At 38.2% G+C, this 16,472-nt stretch overlaps 1 protein-coding gene across 2 annotated transcripts in view; it reads left to right on the top strand.

The window, feature by feature from the left end:
• TRPC4 (transient receptor potential cation channel subfamily C member 4) overlaps window positions 1-16,472 on the top strand; it is a 158,795-nt gene that overhangs the window by 80,814 nt on the left and 61,509 nt on the right. For both annotated transcript variants that reach the window (XM_054188031.1, XM_054188032.1), the window contains one exon: window positions 616-1,134. In XM_054188031.1, the coding sequence (XP_054044006.1) occupies window positions 616-1,134 (519 nt within the window). The remainder of the gene's footprint in view (window positions 1-615; window positions 1,135-16,472) is intronic.

The raw sequence follows: 16,472 nt of genomic DNA, 5'->3' as shown, positions 1-16,472 counted from the left end.
TATAGAGTATGTGTGTTTGCGCATGTGAACGTAGAACTGAGCCTTAAGATACTAAGCTCTTTGCAGTGGTATCTTTGTTAGTCTATGCAGTCATATTTCCTACCTTCTCTTTAAGAAAACATACATTCTCTTTTTCATTTACTCGACCATTTTATCTTATAACTCTTAACTTCTGTGTGTCCCGTTCGCCGCTTCTTTCAGAGAATCACAATTATTCCATGATTCTGTCTTGCCTATAAAATTGAGATTAACCAGTGAGAGATGAGAAAGCATTTCCATCTTGCTCACAGCTGGCACTTCAGGGGACCCGCCAGGAGCGTTTGTGTCTGACTCTTCCTTGTTTATCTAATCATTTGCTCTAATGAATCGTTGCCCATGGGCTGTTTATGTATAAACAGGTTTTATGAAAAATCAGACTCTGTTTATAGCAATCTATTAACTGGAAAGAGGCTATCTTAGCTAATTGAATTATTACATTTAAAGTGTTTCCTGCAACTCTGGCCAGAAGCAGAGATCCATCAGTAAGTGTCCTACCTGGTAAACTATTCGTAGCTTAATTTTGTATAGCTCTTGTTCAAAGAAGAGGCCTGTAAGGGTTTTTGCCTTTTTTCACAGGTGCCACCAGTGCTTCTGGACAAGCAGTTTTCAGAATTTACACCGGATATCACACCCATTATTCTGGCTGCCCACACCAACAATTATGAAATTATAAAGCTCCTTGTGCAGAAAGGGGTCTCCGTGCCCAGGCCACATGAGGTCCGCTGTAACTGCGTCGAATGTGTCTCGAGTTCAGATGTGGACAGCCTCCGCCACTCTCGATCCAGACTCAATATCTACAAGGCTCTGGCGAGCCCATCGTTGATTGCTTTGTCCAGCGAGGATCCTTTCCTTACTGCTTTCCAACTGAGCTGGGAGCTGCAGGAGCTGAGTAAAGTCGAAAATGAATTTAAGTCAGAGTATGAGGAACTGTCACGGCAATGCAAGCAATTTGCTAAAGATCTCCTGGATCAGACACGGAGTTCCAGGGAATTGGAAATTATTCTTAATTACAGAGATGATAATAGCTTGATAGAAGAACAAAGTGGTAATGATCTTGCAAGATTGAAACTGGCAATTAAGTACCGTCAAAAAGAGGTGAGTGTGCTGGAGAATATTTAAGCATATTTCGTAGTAGTAATGTGATAGATAATAGCCTGAAATACATCCTTTTAACTGAGACAAATTGCTGCTTATCTTTTTTTGTTCTACAGGGTCTCTTCTTTTTTTATATTTTTAATTAGATGATTTTGAGTAGCTGTTATAGTTTGATAGTATCAGAATTTAAAATGTTCTGTTATGGCATAGACCCAAAGAAACTTTTTTTCTTTTGCACCTGAATAGACATACTTTCCAGTAGTTATAGAGAGGTTTCTTCAAAAAAAAGCTGTTATAAATACATACTGAAACATAAGATTAATAGCAATGCATCACTCCGCAGAACTTTGACATTCAGAATCTTTTCCATAAAGAATCCAAAATGGAGATACCTGGGTATTGCTTTCCATGACAGTTAAAAATTCATGAGTTTGGTTCACTGATATAGATACCCAGTTGGAATCAGAGGATGTCTGCATTTCTTCTAAAAATACTAAAGTTCTTGTGTGCATGCAAAAGCAAAAGAATCAAGACAAAAATGAGTTAGGAAGACAGTTCCTTTGATATTTCCAAAACTTCACTTGATCCTTGCTCATTCTCATGTCAGAATGTGTTTTATTCATCTAATTTGAAACCTGTACATCCAAAATTAGCTGAACTGTAGATTTGTATAGGCAAGACAAATGCTGTTAATAATTAAATGTTACTTGTTCATACAAAATATGGCAAACACTTAAGAAACTTCTGTGTTACATTGAGCTAATCTATCACTGCTAAATCTCTGTTCTGCAAAATATAATAGTAAATGCATTAATATATTAAGTATGTTAGAAAGGTTTGCAGGAACAATAGCCAAGCATGTAATGATTCTCTTGTCAATTTGAAATATAATTTAGTAATGCTAAGAAGTTATCATGAAGGTGGTAGGGCCTACTGAAGTACTGCTGGAAAAATATCTCAATAGATCTCTGACTTCATAAGCCTTCTAATAAGCATTTTTTCCTTCAGGACATGTATTGCATAATTTTATATTTGATAGTATAATGTTTTAGGCAACATATTCACTGCCTTCGTAAATTATTTTCAGATGGTACTCTTCCAGACTTTTTTTAACAACTACTATTTCTATTTCTTGAAATGCCAATCCTCTCCTACAGTCATTTAAGAAATTCTAGCTTAGACGTTTGTTTTCCAAAGAGTTCATGCACTGAAATAAAAATTCTGACCTCTCATATTTTTTAATTTTTTTTAACCTAAATCCAAAGCATGATTTTTTTTAATTTGAGATAGAGACAGTGAGAGACATCTGTAGGGTGAAATGTTTTTTATAGTTGCATATGATTTCTGTCCCTAGTTAAATTGCAATAATACACCTGATTACACTTCATTGATTCTTTGTAATAGCAAACATTAAAGCAATACTGATTTAGTGCAACAATTCCAAATCAGTGGTTCTTTTATATTTTCCATAAATTTTCCATTTCTATAAATATTTCTCATGGTCCCTACCATTTCAGTCTCCCTGAAGGAAAACCAAGTTTTATTAGATTCCTTTGCTGTGTTACCAAACGTATTCTCTACTAGATGTTGGAGCAAATAATAGCCACCGTAACTGATCTGTTGTTTTATTCCTGATTTTTACAACAGTGTTCTGGTAGGTACAGCTTCAAGGTCAAGAAACTTACCTCAGACATAACAAGTGCTTGGATTCTGGCTGTCCTGGTGAATATGGGTCATGATGAAAATAGATCAGGCGGGTCTTTCTATTTCTTGTGTTGATGTTACAGGAGGCATTAAATCCAGCAGCCTCCAGGGTCTGGGGATTCTTTTGGTCCAGGCACTGGAGCCCAGCCAGAAGCACCTGGAGACTCCAGGGTCTCCGTCCCAGGCATAAGCATACTGACCAGCGCTGCTTACACAAGACCAGCCCCTTGATTGCCTTCTCCTCTCCATTTTGCCGTGCTTGTTCCTCCCTGATCCCTTCCCCACCCTTTACCCTTTCCCTAAACATCCCATAATAAATTTTACACAATCTCACAAGACCCCTCTGATATCCTGTAATAACTCTGAATTTCCCATAAGTCCCATGAACCCCCTCAAATATCCCATAATACTCTTGATAATGATGTTTTCCCCTCCTTATGGTCAGTTACAAAGCTGAGTTTGACCCTCCTCGAGGCCGCTGCAGCCGGTCCTTTAATGGCCCATTCATCAGAGGCTAAAGTCTAGGTATTTGTCATTGTCTGTATTATACTCTGGTTTTTGTGTTGAATTTATCACTTGTTTTGTTGGTTTCTATTTCTGTTATACTAGTTAACTCTTAACCAGTTAATTAAATGAACAAATAATTCAATGAACCAGATGCTCTTGCATTTCATATACCCTTACACTACAACTATACAAGGTAAGCTTGATGGCAAGCAGCAGAGGCAACTTATAAATGTTATTTTTAAAATGTCAGGAAAAAAGGGTGGGCTGGTTTTTAAATGGACCATTAATATATTATTTTAGATTTAAACTATTTAAAAATACTGGTTTGGGGTAATAGATCTACTTCCTCTTTCCTATGTGTCTCAATCAACCATGAATCAGTTCTCCACCAAGGAGTTTTCTATTCTGACAGGAGCAAACATGGATTTGTGGGGTTTTTTGATGCTATCAATTCTAGTTATTGTCTGTGTTTCTCTTAACTTGCCTGATATCCCGCAAAATAATAATAACAAGAACGCATTGTCTTCCTTTCTTATCTTACCACCCATCCCTAACATTTCAACCTTTATTCACACTATTACTAAAGGACATTGTAATTCTATATTAGGGCTGAGGTCAGAGCTCCATGAGTAAGCAGTCAGGTCTGGTTGTTCAGAACATCCAGTCGAAGTCCAGAAATGGCAGCTAAAACTAACAAAATAATGCAGAATGAGGACAAGTGAAATAGGAACACATGTACTTTTACATTGCTTTTACAATTAATTGCTCAAGAGTTAAAGATTACTTTTTTTTTTTCAAGTTGAAAATAACACCAAAAATTATTAGCAGTAATTCCTCTTGGCATTAATAAGCAAGTGAGTATAAAATACATTAGAACTAAACTTCGTAAAGGACTGGAGCAGCCTTTTCGATAATGTAACTTAGTTTAACCTCAAAGACACAAGATTGGGTAGGAACAAGTCGATGCTGAATAATTTTCATTGTGTAAAGAAAGGAAAATTGGCAAACAAAAGATAATTACTAAGCTGGGAGTTGTTGAGGAGCTTCAAAATGGCATAGTGTTTGATCAAATGTAGATCTAGAAATGCCTCGTAACGAACAGAGAAAGGTTCTTTAAAGTGAAGTGATTAAGCAGTGCTTGGTGTAGTGCTCTGCAAGCCCCTGGTACCACCCCTGTGTTATCATCTGTGGAAATGAAAAAGCACGTTCATTCTCAGAGCTGTCTGCATTGTTCATGGTCACCAGATTGCCTCTGAAGTGGACCTTCTCCAGAAAATCAGAAAGTTTATGCCAGTTGGATTTGAGGTTCTCCCCAATGAAAGGTGCTTATCTTCTGCATTTCCATTCCTTTTGCACTTGCCATAATACTGTGATCCTCATTCATGTACTGTCAAAAGGCATCTCAGTGGCATCAGTGCTCAGTCCATGGAGTCATGTCAGAGGGAACCTACTATGTATCATCAAGGAAGAAACTTCCCTGGTAGAACCATCTATCTTCTTTCGTTAATAACTAATGAGGTTGAGAGAGGCTTATAGTTTGAAGTTTATGCTACAGAATAATGTCTGGCAAGACTGTGGATAATACCTGTTTTGAGTTAGGTGGTAGAACCAGAGAGTATCTGCCAGCATATATGTTTTGTGTGCTTATCCACCTGTGTTTTTTACCATAGCACATGGGACAGAACACCCAGGGTACCATTTTTTTTTCCTGTTCATTTTGCAGCGCTGATGCTGTTTGATTGTAAGTGAAGACATGTTGCTGGTGCTTATGGTGCCTGTTTCTGACACCTACTGTTGCCTGGGCTACAACTAGCAGCAAAGAGAGATTCCCTGAAGTCATGCAACCAGCCTGCATTGGGCACAAACATTTCATTGTCTAACTATCTACTGCATAATAGGATCTCAACTAGGGGAGAGTTTGGTTTTAGGAAGGCTGTCACTTACAGTTTCACTGTGCTAGATTCTAGGCGCACAAAGAGCAATGAGAAACAGTTTCCCGTTTTCCTGAACCAAATAAAAATGTTATCTGAATCAACTGCAGTTTCATTCAAAGATGTGGAAGGGAAATCCCTGATTCTGTATGTGATTCAAAAGCAGAAGTTATTATACCTGTAAAAATAATAGTATGTCCTGAGTTTAAGTAATTTGCAAAACCCTGGTGCAACAATGCAATTAAGTAGCAGAGGATTGTAGCAGTCTATAATAATTAGTAGACAGTCACCTTTGTAAATGCATGTTCTACCTCATATATATTGAGAGTTTTTAATAGAGAAATCGCAGCAAAACCCCAGTGTCTCTCCACTCTTTGGTTAACTTTGTTTTAGCTTTGGTTCTGTTTAGGTCTCATACATATATTTGCACATATGTGTTAGAGTGCTTACTAAAATGCTTACTAATTTTGCCATATATGTGAAATAAAGAAGGGGAAGGGATAGACTGAATCAGTATCTTCTTGTGTCACAGTAAGTTTAATTAATGCAATTTAAATACTTACACTAGTAACTTACGTCTCCTTCTTATCTTACTCCATACTAGCTGGCCCATGTTACTTAAGCTATAGCTGTATAAGCTCAAAGATAGTGGCAGGGTGAGGTTATCATTATTGGCAGTATTGTCTCATTTTGCTTTGTTATTCGGTAATCTGTTATCCACACAAAGGAAAGATGATTTTTTAGGTGTATAGCTCTCCACCTTTTCCCTTACAATTTTCAAATGAATAAAGACTAGCTGTGTTGTTTTTTGTTGGATTTTTTTCTTTTCCATTCTTAGTTTACTCTGATCATTTTACACTTCCTCTGTAAATACATGATCATTAGAAAATTTGAAATACTTGATATTAGCAGCATGTAAAGTAGGTAAATTCTGCACATTTCAATTTGAGCCTCTGGAAAGATTACAATAAGCTTTTTTCTGCCTTTACCTTTAAAAACTAAAGTAAATACATAGTTAGGGCATCTGTGCACGGTTATGTGTGATGTTGAGGTGTAGGTAAAGAAGCAACAACTAAATTTGCTAAAAGATACATTCAGGAAGGGCATTTTTGCTGATCTTGAATTAACTTTTTTAAAAGTTTGATTTAGAACCATTCCTAAATTTTCATTTCTCTTTTCAGTACATTTCTATAGAGCTGAATAATCAATATTTAAAAAAAAATATTTGCTGCTTAACTACTAAAACTCTCCCTAATGCCTCCAGTTGGTCTTCTAACGGTTCCCACTTCCCAGCGGCAGGCCCTGGTTTTCTGCATGTTGTTAGCACCTGCAGAGCCTCAACTGGCAAAGAGTCAGAGAAAGAGTGAAAGAGAGAGTGGATTTTATAAATTTAACACAGTTACAGACATTTAGATTTAACAAGAGTACAGGCTTTATTAATAAGAATGTCACGGAAAATATTTCAGGAAAATCAGCTTCAGACTAGCTTGCTCACTTACTTGCAGGCCGACAAGAAGTGAGACAGGACTCCCCCCCACAGGAGACGCACATCACGGACCCACTGGTTCGAACAGAAGCCTGTATGTTACCATAAAACACAGACCAAAGATTACTGATACGTGCAATATCAGTAAATTATTAATTGGTTAATTAAATCTTAAATACAATAATATGATGTTCACATTTCATGGGTCAGTTCTTGTTTTCTCGGAAAGCGGTGCTGCAGGATAAAAGTTGTTTGTTGCTGATAATAAAAGCCACCTGTTTGCTCCTGCTCAAAACAGGACTTTTAAAAATGCAATCACCAGTTCTTCACTAGTTTTCTATGCAAAATATAGCCTCAGTGAGATGGAAATGTTTCACAATAATGTCACAAATTCAGTGAAATTTTCAGTGAAAACATGTCAAATCATTTCAAATCTGTCATTTCATGTTGATATCTGAACACTTCATTTCAATAAAGTATTTTGTTTGACTGCAGTTGCTTTTTACTTCACTTGGACTTTAACATTTTTTTACAATGCAATGCTTATTCCTAATGTCATCCATGTCATATTATTTTAGAAAGCAGTATAAATATGATAGAAAGCAAAAATTATTCCTTATCAAAATTGAGTATCTCAACAATCCCTAGAGAAAATAATTTTGGAGTACTGAAACGAAAAGTTACCATGATCTTCGTAATGTTTTTTAATGTTTAAACTGCCATTCTGTTGGTAATGTTGTCTTTTTATTCAGATATGGAATATAAAATATGTCTGTAAATGCTGGAAATTTCTATAGAGCTCCTCTGTCAGCAGTACAATTTAAGAGCCTAAGTCAAGCTTTGTTATTGTCTCAGAGAGAAGAATTTTTCTTTGGAATCACAGGTTGATTTTGAGTAACTTTAGTAGCCATTATAGTTAATTTCTCATTAAAATTCTTTCAGATGCAAAAGCCTGAATTATTGACTCTGCAATCAGGAATGACTTTGGAAACACAACATCTAAGAATTATCCCATGTTTAAAAAAAATACACCTGAAAGATAAACAGAACCACAGCAGCCATGTGTTAGCAAGTCACCGTGTATGTGAATATTTGTCCACAGACTGGGAAGGTGCAGTCAGAAGTCTCCATGTAAAAAATAACAAAACTCCACAAAAAAGGGACTCTGATAATATTTGGACATTTTTAACACCAAAGGAAGATGTGTTTAGTCTATGAATCCCATAACTGAGAGGAGTGATGTATGCCCGTTTGGGTCCATGTCTCCAAAAGACCCATTTCTGCAAACTCTCAGCCATAGAATTCAGAAAGTTTGATAAACATTTTTCCAGGCAAGAGTCAGGTACTGTAAAACAGGTCATATGTTTGCTTTGTAAATCATGTAAAAGTCTCTGTGTTTATAGATAAAGACTCCACAGATTGTTAAATAGCATAAATTATGTAAGTAGATTATCTGCTACACATACTAAAAGTCTTACTGTGATTGGTTATCTATTACCTCAGAACTGAATGAAGTGTAGGTGTCCCTGTGGAAGCTGTACTTATTGCTGCTAGAAAAAAAATGCTCTTTAATCACAGGGTGGGAGCACATCTGCTTAATACAGCATTTAATTGTGCCTACATTTTAAATGCGTGGTGAAGCAATCTTCCTAAAGTATGTGAGAAAATTCCTTATACAGTCAAGAGACAGAGGTATGCACAGAGGGAGATCCTGTCTGCTCAAGATAAGACATCTCAGTTAACTCCAGAGACATCTCTCTCTGCTCCCTTGGCTGTGTAAGGAAACAGGGCACTTCAATTAGAAGAATTACTTCACCAGGCATTCAAAATATAGCTGCAAGTTAGACAACTCATTGCATCAACTCCAATTTCTACCCTGTGGTAACAGAGATTTCGGATTCTGGAGGCTTAGAGCCTGTATAGGGGAAAATGAATCTCAGCACTAACTTTTTAATGATGTCTCAGAAGGCATCGATAACCTTTGAATGCTATATGCCGAACACAAATTGCAACACTCTCATCACAGTTCTACTTAAACTATTCATGAACTGACACCAACGTCTTTTTATTTTGAACACTTGCTAGAAGTAATTAGCAAGAGGAGGAGACTTGCTGTTAATGAGGTACAGTGGAAATTTCTCATTTCAGTTCCTTTTCTGCATCTTCCTTAAATGAAATGTCACTGGGATGTCTGCCTCAAGCCAAAACAACCAGTAACACATATCCCTAACCGGCAGCGCACAACCCTTCTCTTGGGATGTGGCTGGCAGCGACAGAAGTTGGTATTTGGTTTGAGGGAGTCACTCCTAATGCACCTACAAGCTTCCCTACAAGCCTAGGGTAGATTTAGCACCATAAGCTGATTTTTTCTACTTACTATGACAAAAAATTTGCTTAACAAACAAAATTTTAGAGAAGGAAAAATCTTTAACAAGGTGACAAAATACGGTAGTGCACGGGACTTCATTTTGAATGTAAACCTATAGTTAATGGAAGTTTACAGCCCTCGTTCCTCCCTCCATACGCTGGCTGGGGAGCTGGCTGTTCTTCCTCCCACCCCTGCAGGAGTATCTAGTGCACAGCTCAGGTTAGTTAGTTTTGCTGGGTGATGAGCCCCAGGCTGAGGTGTGGTGGGATTTGCATCTACTGGCTGCCTCCATTCCTCCCAGGGCCTCCATTAGCCTCTCCTCGCTGCTGCCACACCTTCCACCATAGCTGCACCAGCAGCTATGCTTCACTCCACTCCTTGCTGCACGTCATTTTGGCAAAACCCAAGAGCTTCAAATAATTTGTATTATTTCAGCTCTATTAACTGACCTTGTATCATTAAGAGCTCATATAGTCATCTAACTCATAGAGGAGTATTTAACTCCTTTTCTAGTTTTTCAGTTTCTAAGCTCCCAGGACACTCTTAAGCAACCTCTCCTCTCACATGTCGTGTAGGAGGCTCTTAAACAAAGTGTTTTGTCCAAGACTAACCTTTCCATGCCTGTGCTAGGTGCAATTGACCTAAGATAGAGTGACAGCTTAACCAAGGGACATTTGAACATGCTGACTGAAACTTCTACATGCTGTTGCAGCGTGAATTTTTCCACTGCTCGGCAGGACTCCCTCCATTACCATAAATGTTTATTGAACAATAACACAAGACAACCAAAGCTAATTTGGTTTAGGTCTGTCTTCTGGTTCTTTTCATCTACCTCCTCTTTGCTGCACCAGATGTCCTCAGAGGACTCTTCTCTTCCCTCCTTAGTCCTTGTTTTTGCTGTAGGCCTTAGCTATCAAGGTTAAAATACTACAGGGTTTCTTCGCCCATTTCCTCCATCAATATATACATCCATTATCAAACAAAGGATTTATGGGAAAAACAAACTCTTGTTATATGAACTCACTCTTGTGCCTTCAAAGAGATCTTTATTTAAATTTTTGAATAGAGAATAAAATTTTCTAAACTTTACAACTCCAACAGTTGAAAAATAAAGACAGGTGTTGAGTATCACACTGGTAAGACAAACAGGAGCTTATGTTTGTGAAAGTCATATAGCTTTTGAGTTTGACTGTTGGCATTTGAGCTTCTAGGGTATTTTTCATACTGAAAAGAAAGCGTTCACACAGAACTATTAAGAAGTCCTCCTTACAGACACACTTGACTTTCTTCTGCAAATAATAGGATGGCATTCTTCCCCACTCCATTCTCTCTCACCAGATCATCATCAGGTCATCTCCTTTGGCATGGTCCAGCAGTGTCTCGCATTCTCCTTTGACCCACTTCCTTCTAGACCAAGACTTAAAAAATTCTGGTGTGCAGTGGAGGTATCACAAGTAAGGTGAATTTGCCAGCACTCCCATAATGCTCATTTGAACTTCGCACTTTCATAATCTATTATTTCATGGTTAGTCCGAATATTAGAATAGCTTTCAGACAGTAGTTTGGATTGAATGAGACAGCTGAGAAAACTAGGGACTCCCTTGGTGGTTATTTGGACACATAAAATATACTGGAGACTCTATATTGTTTTGATACCATCTCAATAGCTTTCCCTTGTGATACATTTAAACATCCTTTCTCTTTTTTATTGGCTCACTCCAGGAATTTCAAGATCCATGTTGTTTATGGGGTTTGTGCTGTGCCCAGGACAATCAGGCCTTAGTTACAGATAGGGCCTGTTTATGCTATTGTAACACCTTGAGAGAAGTAATTACGTTGTAAAGCTGATTGCAGCTCCTAATGATGACAGGTGAAGTAAATACAGCAGGAATCACTTTTTTTAAAATTTCTTAAGGCTTGTATTTTACTTGTTTTGTGGATGATGCACTCATGACACGAGAAAAACAATCAATCTAGTGGTTGATGAATTGGAACTTATCCAACCTACCCGAGCAGGACGAGTATGGCCAGAGCAGCCTGTGGGACTCATTGACGCAGCTTCTGCCTTTGTGTTACTTGATAAAGCTCCGGCGTAGACCTGCCACAGAACTGCTCTATTTCTTATGCTTTGAAGAAATTTTGAGGACTTTTTAAAGTTTGAATCTGCCTAAGAGTATGTTCTTGAGCCAAGAACGGGGATTTTTCTTTGTTTGCTTTTGTGAATACGGTATCATCCGTTTCGTCACCTTAAAATAAAATCTTAACTTTCTTCTAAAACCAAAGTAAGGATTATGCCTTTTGAGGGCAAAGCTCCAGAAGAAATTGCTGTTGTTAGTTACAGCTTCATTTGTCTGGAAAACAACACATCAGTATCTGCTAAGTACTGTTGTGGGGACTGAAGGAAGGATTGGGGAAAAAAAAAAGCATGATGAGTTTTTACTGAAAGATTGTGAAAAGCTTGCTAGTTTTGTTGCTTAAAGAAATCAGTTTTATTTCATTGATACCACTAATGAATGTAGAATATAACCAGCCTTTCTCTGTTGCTTAACTTTCCTGGTAATTTCACTTACATTTATACGGTGCTAGATTTACAGGACCTGATGCAACTTAAAACCAGTGCAAAGGCAGGCTGAACCAGAATAGACAGAGGAGATAAGTGAAAGCACATGGTTTTTTTCTCAATCATGTTCTCCTTTTTACATCAAATTTGGTCTCCAGTAATGGAAGTAGACCATTTAGCAAGTTATAAGTGCTGCAAGTCATGCTTTGCAGACACACTCAGGAACCGATCTGCTTATCCGATATGTAACTGCTTTCAGTTTTCTTTTTTTCCTGCTTAGGCAAATGCTTAGCAAGCCCAGGGCAAAGAATTGAGATTGCAGACTCATTCTGGCTTGTACACTCGACATTAGAAGGTGTGTCAGGGATTTAATAGATCAACAGTTTTCCTTTATACGATAACGCATATTTCCTGTGTCATGTATCTCAGTCTTGTGCAGATGTCTCGGAGATACTTGGGCATCTCAAATGGTACAAGAGATGTAGGAATTGAAACCTTTTTGAGGCCTGCCTGTTGCTTACGGGTGAACTAGTTGTGTAAGCTCCTATTACAGTCAAAGGGTCCTTAGAGCATGATTTGGCGGAACAGACAGTAGGGATCAACTTCGTTTCCTAAGCACGGGTGTCTAGTGTTATTTGAGATATCCTAAACTATCTGAGATGAATAAATATGATACAATATGGCACAATACCTAGAGGGGATATGTGCCCTTCCAAACCAGGAACCAGGTGCCAGAATACTTCAGGACATCTGAAACAGCACTAGTTGTCTATACGTAGGTAACTGAATTGTATCTCCAGATGTAAGGTAAATTTCTTCATGGGATCCATTGAATGTATTATAGTCATTGATAGTCACTGATGATGGGAATTTAATTAAGTAAGACACACTACTTGCATGTGCTTATATTTAGGTGTCTGAACCTCAAACTGGATCCCTAGTCTGTGGTAGTCATTCATGGAGAGGAATAGGCACTTGTAGGATATTATTCTGTTCATTCTAATCTGAAATGAGATTATTTGTCCTTTGGAGCTGCTTTTTCTCCCCATTGGATGGTGAAGAGAGGTCCTGATGACTGTCTTGGACCGTATTTTCTGTAGCTGAAGTTATAATGGTATTTATTTCAACGTGGGTGTCCAGTTTTGCAATATTCAGAGATTCTCTGCAATACTGTCATCTAGTACTGATAGCATAGGAAGAAAAATGCCTTCTGGCCTCACCATTTTATACTATCACTTGCCCCTCAATACCAGCAACTGGCAGTGTTTCTTATAGAATATAAGTCACACAGCTGTGTGATTTAAGGACTGTTTCCTTTCTTTAGAGCCAGTGACTTACCACTATTCTTGACCGGTTCCATAAAACTATGTGTCCATTCTGGAGGGGCAGATTTCCCTGTCCTCTGCGTTTGAGATTGAATAGCACCTTGACAGTGCCAACAACTTAGGTTGCTGTCTTTGCCTCTTCTCTGTTCTCCCCTGACACAATGAATCCATCAGTATTTCTACTCAGTGTTTTGTTTCATTCTTGGCTTGAATTCGCTAATCTCTGTGGAATCTCCAAATAGGGTATTTTATTGAGGTTTTTTTTAATCTTTCTGCTTTAATTCAGGTTCTACCATTATAATTTGATATTTACTGATTCCATTATTGTATTCATATCAGATACTCTTCTAGTGAAAGATGCAAAGTTTTAGCAAGGCAAAAGGCTAAAGAAATTGCTGTTGAGAATGCTTTGCAAAAATAAGACATTTTTAGGAAAGATTTCTAAAAAGTGAAAATTCTTTTGCTAGGAGGAGAATCGACTTGGTGAGCACTTGCAAGCAAGCAAGGACTTTAATAAGGAAGGATTTTACAGAATGTTTTGAAGAACAGGGGAAAAACAAAGGTGAACACACATAAATAAGAGCAGAAACAAATCTAGACCTGAACATCTTCTGGCATGTTCTTTATTACATCAAATCTCTTAGGCTTTGAATGTGTTTCATTCCTGAATAATGTTGTAAAAATGTGAGGGTCCTTAACATTTGTGGGAGAGAAAGACCAATGCAGATCTTGAGCCAGTAGAAATTGCAGAAGGTCTACAAAGTGCAATATGCCTATGCTCTGTTGGCCAAGTACAGGACCTGGCTCATTATTTTTTTAGGTGGATGAAGAGAAAAAGGAAATGTTTTGCTCTGCCTGCTGTGCAGAAAAGATAATAATACTTAATTACTAGGGTAATGTAGTCATTTAAATTAGAGGTTGTTCTAAATACCTAACCTTAAGGGCTTCATTAGTAGCCCTGTTATGGTTCACAAAAAGACATAACTCAGTTATGCAGCATTTGACATCAAGACAAGCTGAAAGTGTAACAGAAGGTAAAAAAGGTTTGACACGTTATTAAAAAAATTAGTTCAAGGCTTGGACTCTTTTTTTCTGCCCTCTTAATAGCATGTGGAAAGAAACTAGAAATAGCCATTCCTGTAGCGTGTTTGTGCTCTGAGTCCCTGACTCATGCCACATAACCTCAGGTATTTATCTAAGGTACCAGTGTCAGCAGCCTAGCCTTCGGTCCCTTCATAGTCAGTGGGAAAAGACAGACGTCTCTGGGCAGCAACTCAGGCCGTCTAAGAATAAAATAATTTTTGTCACCACCTACATTATTTGCATTTATTGCAGAGGAGACATGGGATAAGTAGATGTGTTGAACAGGTGAAAAAGAAGGGAAAATCCTTTAAGAAGACTAGCATGTAATTTTTGGAAGGTAGGTGACAGTGGGCATAAGCTGTTACTTTTAAGTCTTGTTATTCTGTTATTCTGAGAACTGGAAAAGCCCCTTAAGCTGAGACAGATAAACCTTGAGGGCCTGTTTACTGCATCTCTTTGGCAATCTAAGGTGCTGCTTCCCTTCTGATGCACCATGGGTGCATGCTAAGGGTCTGCCTTAACAGGCAAGTTCAGAGAGAAACCAAGTTTACCACAAATACTTATCTATATTATTTATACACAGTTCCATATTTAGACGTCGTGGGCTTAGACTCACTCTAGAGTTTGTTGGAGGGGAAAAGCCTAAACAGATGATCTTTAAGGTGCCTTACAACCCCAACTATTCTATGATTCTGTGATGCTGTATTAAAAGCCTGTCTTGCTTGAAGGACAAGGCCTCACTCATGCAGTCTGGACAGGACATGTTTGAGTTATAGAAATGGTCAAACAGTCTCAGATCAGCTCTTCCTAAGCAGTTGAATGTTTTCAGACCTGAGCTACATAAAGATTAAAAGCCAACAACTTGAACAGAAATAGGCAAGCCTCAGAGTTCACTGCACTAATGTCAAGAGCTAATGTTCTTGAACCTGCTCTTCACTTTTCAAAGAACCATAACTTCTCTTTGACCACAGTGATCCATGTATCCACCTTACAGAGGAGCTGGCAATGCGTCCTTGGAAGATAGCTTTATAGGACTTGTACTGTTTGCACAGTGGCACTTTCCTCCTATCAAAATAAGGTGTTTGGGAGCCTCCATCATGCCATATTGGGACTTTTTTTCACCAACATACAGAGACTGTGTGATGATTTTAGATTTCGCCTGGAGAAGTAAGCATAATGCAAAGCTGCATTTCAGAGGTTTGGTCTGAGGGAAAAATGGCCAATTTTACGTGAAGATTCTCAAGATTAGATGGAAAGTTTTTCAAGAGATAACTGTTGTTAGAGCTATGACAGCCTGCAAGACTCCACTTGTGTTGAGCCATTTCTTCATTGTTATTTCTAAAGCTGGAAACCTGGAGAGAACTTATTCAAAATCAAAGTAAAAATCTTGAAATAAAGAGACTTTTATATGACTGAAAAATATTTTCTTTCACTGCATGTGCCCCTATTCTCAATACAAATATACTAGTCAAATCATATTCAAGGTGAGTAGCACAGTCCACTTGAACGAAGAGGGATCATAATTTTCATTACAGTAAATTAAGGTTAGGTCTTCCTAACCTGTCTGTGCAAAATTGGTCTTTGCTCTGTATTAAACCTTGGCAAAAGTAGTCTAGGAGTAGGAGCACTTTTTGTTTTCAGTGACAGATCTTTCCAGGTATAATCATTGCAAATTACGGTGTACGAATGATGGTTAAAAAAGACCTTGTCTATGCTTATGACTGTATTGGTTTGAAGTTGGCTTGCTTTTCTGTTGCAGCTTTTTCAGTTAGAGTATACATACCTGACCACAGAAACACCACTTGGACGCTAACTAGAATTGTGGACAAAGAGATTATCATTTACCTTGAAATTAGCAAGGCTTTTGACGCCATTTCTTGCTGTATTGTTGTATCCAAGTTAGAATGTTGCAGTCTGGATGGCAGAACAGGATAGGCAAAGAACTGGTTGGGTGATCATGCTCAGAGGGTGGTGGTTAATGTTTCAAACGCTACCTGAAAAACTACAGTGCTGCAAGGATCTGTACTGTCCAGATCTATAAGTGACCTGGGGAAGATGAAGGAGTCCAATCTTAAAAAGTTTGCAGATAAATTATGTTAGAGAGACCAGATGATACGCTCAAGACAGGGCTGCCATTTAGAGAGACCAAGTCAGGCTGGAGGAACGGGTTGACAGGAGCCTAGTGAAATTGAACAACAAAAAAATGCAAAGTCCTGAACTCGGTAAGGGAGAAGCCCAGTGACACAGGTGGGGACTAGAAAAGGAACTGGAGGTGTGAGCATCTCCACCTGAACCAGGGCCAACAGCAAAGGCGGCTAACAATAACCTGGGCTGTATTAACAGGCACATAGCTGAGGTAAGTGATTGTCGCCCT

The sequence above is a fragment of the Rissa tridactyla genome, chromosome 1 (genome assembly GCF_028500815.1).
Source record: "Rissa tridactyla isolate bRisTri1 chromosome 1, bRisTri1.patW.cur.20221130, whole genome shotgun sequence".
NCBI classification, from domain to species: domain Eukaryota; kingdom Metazoa; phylum Chordata; class Aves; order Charadriiformes; family Laridae; genus Rissa; species Rissa tridactyla.
This window is presented reverse-complemented; position numbering and strand designations above follow the sequence as displayed.